Source organism: Filicampus tigris, chromosome 15, assembly GCF_054856515.1.
Source record: "Filicampus tigris isolate MCC_2025a chromosome 15, RoL_Ftig_1.0, whole genome shotgun sequence".
Taxonomy (NCBI): domain Eukaryota; kingdom Metazoa; phylum Chordata; class Actinopteri; order Syngnathiformes; family Syngnathidae; genus Filicampus; species Filicampus tigris.
Genome location: NC_141231.1, coordinates 2,477,789 through 2,487,234, shown reverse-complemented (window position 1 = coordinate 2,487,234; position 9,446 = coordinate 2,477,789). Strand labels below are relative to the sequence as shown.

General features: G+C 40.1%; 1 protein-coding gene across 1 annotated transcript; it reads right to left on the bottom strand.

Annotated features, from left to right (window-relative positions):
- Window positions 1-10: 10 nt before the first annotated feature.
- On the bottom strand, window positions 11-7,742 carry thnsl2 (threonine synthase-like 2). Its single transcript, XM_086053584.1, has 9 exons — window positions 7,620-7,742; window positions 6,406-6,637; window positions 6,118-6,312; window positions 5,822-5,974; window positions 4,916-5,155; window positions 2,525-2,673; window positions 2,302-2,427; window positions 2,037-2,191; window positions 11-1,762 (listed from the first exon to the last, which is right to left on the bottom strand). The coding sequence occupies exons 2-9, from the start codon at window positions 6,626-6,628 to the stop codon at window positions 1,537-1,539; spliced, it is 1,467 nt and encodes a 488-aa protein (XP_085909710.1). The 5' UTR covers window positions 6,629-6,637; window positions 7,620-7,742; the 3' UTR covers window positions 11-1,536.
- Between the last annotated feature and the right edge of the window lie 1,704 nt (window positions 7,743-9,446).

Sequence of the window (9,446 nt, the reverse complement as noted above, 5' to 3'; positions counted from 1 at the left end):
GAGTGTTGCGTTCACTGGTCCTCGGAAAATGCTTTATTGGCTCGGCGTTGATTTGGTTGACATTTTGCATTTACTAACATTAACACACATTTAATTTTTACACTGTGTGATTGAATCATGCCCACACAAATGAAACGTAGAATGTACTCGGATGTAAGACAAATCGCAGAATCCACGCCTTCAAACGGGAACACGCATTTATTTGCACGCTCACTTGCATGCAAAACATTCAATTCCAGGAGCAAGTGGGTCTTGAACTTTTTCCTGATCCATGACATTCTGTTTGAAATAGTGATGGCCAGATGAAGCCTTCTGAACCTTTCCATCCAAATGGTTCACAAACAGATTCAGCTCGTGAAGCTTCATGTACACACAATTCCCCCGGTAGCCAAAACCTTGATTGGCATTTGAACTGTGTTGTTTTTATTATTATTTCAGTCTTCCAACAGTGTCCGCATGGAAATAACTGGAATCGAAACACCAAATTTAGGTCTCCTGATTAATTTATGCAATCTGTTAATTATTAATTTGTGGCTAATGCTATGCTATGAAATGAAAAAAAAAATCCTCCTGTATTGGCTGGGTTATATATTCACTTTTGATTACTGTAAGGGGGTTGTCATTTAAAAAAAAAAAAATAATAATCTTGACTTATTACTACACTCACGGTGGTCGACTGGTTAGTATGTCCGACTCACAGTGCAGAGTTCAGGGATTTGAATCCCGCCTCGGCCTTCCTGTGTGGAATTTGCATGTTCTCCCCGTGCCTGTATGGGTTTTCTCCGGGTACTCCAGGAGTTTCCACATTCCAAAAACATGCATGGTAGGTTAAATGAATACTCTAAATTGTCCCTAGGTATGATTGTGAGTGTGAATGGTTGTTTTGTCTTTGTGTGCCCTGCGATTGGCTGGCAACCAGTTCAAGGGTGTACCCCGCCTACTGCCCATAGACAGCTGGGATAGGCTCCAGCACACCCGTGACCCTTGTGAGGATGAGCGTCAGAGCAGGGCATCTGACTAAAAATTGAGCGTCCGTTATTCGTCATCCATCTGCAGCGTGGGTACACTTCCGTCGTCTGTCATTCGCCAGTGAGCATGTAATTTACCGTATGTTCTAGTATATACCCTCTGACATTTCACCATGCATGCCTGCACAGGTGTGATCTGGTTTTTCATTGTGCACAACAGAAAATTGAATTTTTCACTGAAGGATTGTTATTAGTATATTAAATTAAACTGAATCTTTCTAGTTCACACCATTTGAATTGAACAAATGTTTGCATCTGTGTTTGATTATGAATTGCTATTGCTTGTGGTGTGGAGGTTGATTGAACACTCTAAATTGGCCCTAGGTGTGATTGTGAGCGCAGATGTTTGTCTCTGTGTGCCCTGCGATTGGCTGGCAACCAATTCAGGTTGTCCCCCGCCTACTGCCCGAAGACAGCTGGGATAGGCTAGAGCACGCCCCGCGACCCATAGATTGGAAAAAGCTTATAGTAATCAGGAAATAAAATCTTGTATGTTTAACTCCCCAAATCAGCTATAAAAAGACACTCTGTTTTTCCTGGCTGAGCTCACAGATTGGATTGTCATTCTCAGTCTCTGCTCCCAGTCTTTGCACCAGTTAGAGGTGCGTTCCAGGTTCTGATAACGCGAGGGTAATTTGTCCAAAGCCTTGACTGCATCGGGTAGGTCAAAGTTCAACCCGGCCCTCCTTATGGTTGCTTGAAACTTGGCTGGGGATGCTGTGGCGAGGTAACACCTGAAAAACATGAGTTTGAGATGGAACTTGTGTGAGATCTTTGGAGTGGAAAGTAAAAACAGCTTTAGTATTAGCAAAGCATACAGTATCTTCTTAGTCTTTGGGATCTCACTAATGGATATGTAGTGTTGCACAATATGAAAATGTATATTTCACAGGTGGTATTTTATTTAGACTCACACTAAATCTTAATATTTGTTATAGTTTGCAGCTCAAAGTAATGAGAGTAATTTGTGCTAGTCCCTATCTTATGAATATACAAGAAATATATAACCTTTTAACAGCACGATCGTGGGCACAGTGGTAGTGATGCCAAACAGCCACTGCAGTGTGGGGACACAGCACATACTGATTTTCCTCCCAACATCTCCTCATCGTCTCTAAGATGCCTTCATCATTGACTGTTCCACTTGAAAGCGTATGGGACAACTACAAGTACAAAAGGGGAAAGAAAACTCAATGCTTGGTCAAAGGATTGGAATGTTCAATAGTCTGTACGTAGTTGACAGGTAGGTGCAGGAAATCAACATAGTCGGTACCAGTTTGTGGTGCTTTTCAAGCAGAGTATATTTATGTGAATGTTGAAACTCCTCCATAATATTCTTCACCAAAGCATAGTCTTTCTCCAGAAGAAGCCAGAATACTCGCTCCATGTTATAAGGATCCTAAATCACAAACAATAAATATTGTCAAAAGACATTTACACTGTTTATGTGCTACCTGCAAGCAGTACAGTATGTAAGCTAACAAAAGTTGCAATACCTGGATGTCGATGGCAGGAGCCAGTGTCTGTGTGACATTAGGTGCCATGGTAAAGTCACCAGAGGTGACTGTCCTGTGAACAATGTCATTGGTATTCACCATGGCCACCAGCTTCAGGGGCAACCCCATCTTTTTCACAATGAAGCCAGCTGAGACAGAGATAGACAAAAAAAAAAAAAAAGAAAAAGATGAGTAAAAGAAAAATCTGGTATATCCACTGCTAAATACCAGCCGCACAAGCCAGTATCAAATTTTTCTTTGAGAGTAATTTTGATAATCAATGACTTATTTTGAGGAGCAAATTACTCATTTTAAAGAGCTTTTTTTCCCCCTGGTTAAACCCAGGGACCTGAAGCAAGGGTTTTCATTTATCCATTAAGGCCTAACGTGTCTGACGAAACATCTTCCTAAAACCAAAGGATGACTTTAGAATCACCCTGTAAAACCTGAAGTTTTCCCAGAAAATCAACAATTACAAAATAATTGGTATCTCACCCCCTATAGCAAAAACATAATTCCAAAAGAATTTGACGGCTTAGACATGTGGCTTTCACACAGGGCCATTTATTATGATTTACTGTTTCAAAGATGTAAAAATAAAGTGTCAGTGCAAGAGAAGCACTATTTTTTTTTTTTTTCAATTGAGTTGTAATTACCATCCTGTATTCTGTTTCAAAGCTGTTACAAAGTGTAAAAGGCCCTAAAATGGAGAGGAAACCGTTTAAATGGTAAACTCTATTAAATGTTAATTAATGTTCTCATCAATTTCAGTTGAAGTGTTTAGATGATTCGCTTGTACAAGCCGCAAGAAGGAGTTTAATGATTTCATGTAGCTCGGGAAAGAGAAGTATCTTCTCAAATTCACACCTTTTAGTTGGTAAGAAAAAATATTAAAAATAATTTGCGGTAAATATTAGTCATGTAACGTAAGCGATCAGATGATTGTAACTGATTTCAAAAGCAAGACAAAGTGGTTTAAATAACAACCTGCCGGCTTTACAAGAAGACTTTTTTTTTTTTAGTCCAATTGAAATTTTACAAAAAAATTGCAGTCCACTTATCGCCTTCCGCATGCAGCCGGGGTACTCTTGCGCTGTCCGTTTATCCAGGTTTTTGTCCGGACGGAACAAATATTAATTAATTAATTAACTATTAAATAGGCCGGTCTGCCTATCATTTTAAACGGGCTTCCGTTTGCGTTTCCGTCTATTAACTTGGACCAACTTTAACTCGCACACCCACCCCACACCCTCTGCTTTTAGGACCTCGGCCGTGGCCAACGGGCAACACAGCCATTGACGCCTCACCACAAAAATTGACGATAGACGATTACATAGATGGAAAAAATGGGCTTCCAACTATGCTTAGCCTGACTAGTTTTCTAAGTTTTCCGTCTATCATTTATCGCCTACAAAATGGGCGTCTGTCATCGGCGGATAGACGGACGAGTCCGTCACATAGGCAGAATGCCCAGCTCTGGAAACAACTGCAGATAGACCCCTCTCAATTGAAATGATTCCTATCATTTATATTTTTGGAAAGAGTAGGATTCGGAGGTTGTGAAATGGTATTTTGCAGGCCCACACTCCATTTCAGTAGGAGGGAGAAATGCACCAAAGGTTTTTTGCCAACCGCTAAAAGGCAGAAGACGACTTCAGTTGAAGAAATAAACAACATTCATTTATTGTAATGGCTACTTTATTTCGGTTTGCACAAGGACTAGGAAGCATTTTAATCCACCAGGATTGTACCTTTGGCAACAACGTGACACAGGATTCTGGTTAAATTAAGCAAAACTAGTAAAAAGTAAAGCTTTTAAGAGTTAAAGCGGCAGCAGGCTCCCACTTATAGTTCAATAGACTGGAATATAAGTGCAGGCTATGGAAATGTCAAATGATTATGATGAAGCTATTGCACTCCATTCACAATTTTAATCAAATCGGTTCATATAATGGATGGATGGATTTTTCATCTGTTGGAACTTTTTTTCCTCCGGAATGACGATTGATGGACTGGCGGACCTCTGTCATTTACTGACAGAAGTGTGGTTAAAATAACATGACGAACTGACCGACAGACGATTACAGTTTGGTTCGGCTTGAAAAAATGACGGATTGACGGATGACGGCGGGTACCCATGCGGCCGCTGACGGATGACGAATGACGGCAAACTTTAGTAAAATGCCACCTCCTGTGGTTTATTAAGTTTTGCACGGGTAGCACAGTGAGTGGTGCTGAACTTTTTTGAATGCACAGTACAATAAACTGCAGACAAAAGTGTAACCTCCTGCCTTGCGTTTTGTACTTAGGAAGGGCCCATGACTGTAAAAACGTATTCTTTCAGTCTATTGACCGGTTTTGGGACGCCAGCAATGTGGGTCATCAGCCTACCTGCAATGTTACCTGCTCCCCCAGTGGGCACCACCACCTCCAGTTCAGGCAGTGGTTTGAGAGCCTCATCCTTCTCCATACCACTTAGCTGCAAGTACGCATAGATAAAATGCGCGAGCTGGATCATGATACGAGACCAGTTCACAGAGTTAAGGCTCATGAGGCCGTGATATTTGACCAGTTCTTGATCAGCAAATAAATGACGCAGAGGCTGGTCGATGTCATCTGATGAGCCGTCCGCTTTGAAAACACAAAATGCATCCAATTAAATCAAAATGTGCACTATACACTCAACTCCAAGAGTATAGCACCAGTGAGACAAAATCTTTTTTTGCCATCAAAAGATGAAAATTAGACAAGAGATCAACAGTTCAACATAGCCAGCTCTCTGATTTTCAAGTTAGTTACAACTTTAACTAGTATACAGGTATTAATTTTAATGAATACACAAATTATGTTAATAATTTCTCACAACAATCAGGAAACAGAAAATATCAAAAGGCAACTTCTTTTTTCTTTTTTTAAATACTGTATATACGTTTCTGCCAGTGTTCACATTTTCATATGATCACTTCTACAGCAATCAGAAATTTACCATGTAATGTAGTCTTAGAACAGGCCCGCAGACTACTTATGTGGTCCTTGGGGCGTACCTGGTGCTACCCTGCCTTTGAGCTAATACTCTCAGTGTACACTCAGACAATGACAGTGCAACTGCCACCTGCTGTAGTGGATGTGCAATTACACTCTATCGTATTACAGTCCCCACGCCCCGCCAAAAAAGCATGTTCCCAAAAAAGAATAAAAAAGCAAGTTCCCTGGCAAACCCCTTGAATTGCACCGCATCCCCACCCCAGGGGGGACTGCATTTGAGAAGACAAACACTGATAGTTTTAGAGTGTTCACCTGCAAAGACATGGATATTATCCTCTAGACAAGTGATCATTTGTTTCTCCTGAACAGAAGTAATACGTCCTCGAGGGTAAACAACCACCACATCCACTCCGCAGAGGCCTTTTGCACTCTGGATGGCCGAGCCACCTGTATCACCTGATGTACCTACATTGGAATGGAAGTGGAGGGAAGTCACATGCTATTTAATATGCTCCAGTATGTGGAAGTTACCATGATCACAGATCATAGCCGACAAAAACACACATTACAACATTCAAAAGTATTCATTCACGCTACTACTTACATACCAACAAGAACAGTAGCTCTGTGTTTGTCCTTCTGCAAAAAGTAGTCCAGAAAGCGCACTGTGCAGGTCATAGCCAAATCCTTAAAGGCCAGCGTATCTCCATGGAAGAGCTCCAGGATTGATAGGCCATCCTTCAGCTGGACAGTTCTGATCACATCAGGCACAGCGAATCCAGACAAAGCAGAGTGAACAAGAACTGTGACAGGGAAAGAAATGTAGTTGCAAGTTAGACATTCAATAAAATATTTGAAAACCTGCAGTCCTTTTCACCTTTTGGCAGTGAGCTCACCCTTCAGGTCCTCTCTGGGAATTAGCTGAGAGGGAATAAAGATTGAGGCTACCTCCACCACCAGTTTGGGATAAGACAGTCCACTCCAGCACCTCAGAGTTTCTGGACTCAGTATGGGAAGGCTCTCAGGCATGAACATCCCGCCATCAGGTGCATAACCTGAGAAGAGTACATCCCGGAAGTCCCATCCATGGACTCCACCACGTGTACTACAATACTTCATTGAACAAACCTAAATAAACAACATGAAGTTATGTATTACTTTTTTTTGTAACTCTGCCGTGAAACTGAATGTTTAATTACTACTTTAGTAGTTGTTTTTTTAGTTCAACATAGGAATACAATTTAAATGGCCACAAGCAAACATCTGTTACATCAGGAGACTTATTATCTTGCACACATAGGCATCCTCATTCATAGCCATTCTCCAGAAGCTGCCTTTTCACAAAGAGCTGTGTAAAATAACAAGACGAGTGTATGGGGAAAAAGCATTACAGAAAAAGATACACAAGCAATGGAGATAACCACAGCCTTGAAAAGATTGACGAGCAAAATTCATTCAGGAATTTGGGGGAACCTTCAACGACTGGACTGAGGTTGGCGTTGGGGCATTGAGGTACATATATTGCTTTCATCATTAAAATGACAAGAAATAAAATCAGTCACCACAGGAACCATTGCCGGGCCAGACTGGGAACCAAACAATGGGTTTGTGGAATGCATTTCCTCACAGGTATGTATAAATAATTTATTTGGGTTATCTTAAGAGTAATTTACTGCACCCCAAATTTAGCACACTATTTCTTCAACATTTTTTTCTGAAGCACATCAGGTCTTCGTAGGAGTAATAATAAAATAAGAAGAATAAAATAATCTGTAAGAAAATAATATATTTAGTAATAATTACGAATTCAGGGTTACGTTCAGCAACAGCTGGATTTTTTCTGAAACGTCATAGCTAACGCATGGTAAAATGCAAACTTATAAGTCAAACTAAAAAAAAAATATTTCCGAAACCTTTTGTGCTAGAAGAAAAGTAGTATTTTTGACGCTTTTTAAAATATTTTTTTAACCAGCGTCATAAATCGTAAATACGTTTAGAGACATCTCTATGTATACGTGTATATGCGAGCAATGATGACATTAGCTAGGATTTAGTCGAATGCATTGGGACAATTATATATATATAGCTGTCAGATACATCTTACACTTACCGGTTGTCTGCACGGTCATAGAATGACTAAAAGACAAACCAAGCAAACTTTGACCTTTGGTCTTCGTCATTTTTATACCGTATGTACTACATAGCTGATCCCTGCCGTTAAGCCAGCCCACTGTGAAAGACCAATCAAACAACCCTCTCGCACTCAGTCACGCCTAATGTGCCTTCACGAACCCCCGGAATTCAGAAACACCAACTTTTACCGCGTCAATTATCCAATCATTCATTGTCAAAACCGCTTATCCTCACGATGGTCGCTAGTAATTCACTTACACGTAACTCTCCCTACCAAAGTGGTTCCCAACCTTTATTGTGCTTGTGTACCCCCGAACCTTTTTGTCATACCATTAGCACCCAGTACCCACTCACTCATGTATCGATGATTCTCGAAAAGTAGAAGGTAACACAACTGATTATTAAATATTTTATTGTTATTCTTTTATTTTGTTTACTAAATTTGAACTTTTAATTCTTGGCGTCATCTTTTTTCATTCAAATTAAACAAACAAAAAAAAATAGGTGATGTGTTTTCAAAAAAACAAGCATATGTCTCCAAAAATGAAAATTGAGAGCCATTTACTGTATTGTAATTCTCCCCAAATTATGTATAATACATGGAAGTACCTCAAAAATTGACAAAGTTACAGCAATTTCAATGTCGGTATGCTGAAGACCCTCATTTTGAGAAAAATCTTTTGAAGTTTTGGTTCATAACAAACAGTACCTTGGGAAAAACATTGACCCCAAACTTTCAGAAGTGATGAAAGACCACTCAGAAGTAAATTCCAATAGCAGGTAAGGACATCATCTGAGATTTTAACCTTTTAAATTCTGAGGAAGTTTAACATCTCAACAGATGAAATAAGGACTCATCTTTATTTGTGTCGTGAATGACCGAACAATTCAGGCAAGTTCCTTTTATACCCAATCATAGCACCCACCAGTTCCCAATTAGCAGAGCTGGACATTCCGCCTAAAGTGGAAAACAAGTAAAGTACTTTAAAGTGGAAGTCAACCCAAACATATTTTTTTCAAGAATATGTTCTATGCAAGTGCACTAGTTGAAACAAGGCATTTTGATCAATATTGCATTTGTGGAATAAGAGTTAATCCACCCGTTTTTGGCCATCTCTTGGGGCGGCCATTTTGTCACTTCTGTCGACTGAAAATGACATTAAAACTGCTCAGGGCTTGGGTAACGACCAATCAGAGCTGACCTGTTTTCTAAAGCTGAGCCGTGATTGGTCATTTTCAGTCGACAGAAGTGATAAAAAGGCCGCCTCCATAGATTGCTACAAACGGGTGGATTTTGCTGCTTAACTCATATTCCACAAACGCAATATTAATCAGAATAAGGTGTTTCAACTAGTGGGCCTGCTGAGAACATATTTTGGAAAAACAATATGTTTGGGTTGATTTCCTTCTTTAAGAAAATACTTAGACGGAGGCGTAAGAGGTGGATGTCCTGACAATTGAGTGTAGTATACATACACTGTGTGATGAATGTGGTCAACAGATCAACACTCTGCTCAAAAGCTAATACATGAAAACACACAATGCTTAAAAGCTATGACGGAAATCACACGGCAAAAGCATTTTTGAAGCAATGAAAAAGTCAAAGAAGACTCAAAAACGAAAACAGTAGTACTCACTGCTTTTAACCGAACGTACAACAGGGAGGATAAAAAGTTACAAAATTCCCACGGAAACACTTACTCGCTTTGTGCGAATGCGTGCGCCAGCACACTGGGCATTGGTTGGACCTCTTAACGGGTAGGAAACGTCAGACATTGAGGGAAGAAGCTTTATTTCCATATAG

Coding starts and splice junctions, on each gene's coding strand:
- thnsl2 (XM_086053584.1), bottom strand. CDS start 6,628: ATGAAGTATTGTAGTACACGTGGTGGAGTCCATGGATGGGACTTCCGG. Junction 5,975..6,117: donor CAGAGCTACTGTTCTTGTTG/GTATGTAAGTAG, acceptor ATTCCAATGTAG/GTACATCAGGTGATACAGGT. Junction 1,763..2,036: donor CACGATCGTGCTGTTAAAAG/GTTATATATTTC, acceptor CATGTTTTTCAG/GTGTTACCTCGCCACAGCAT.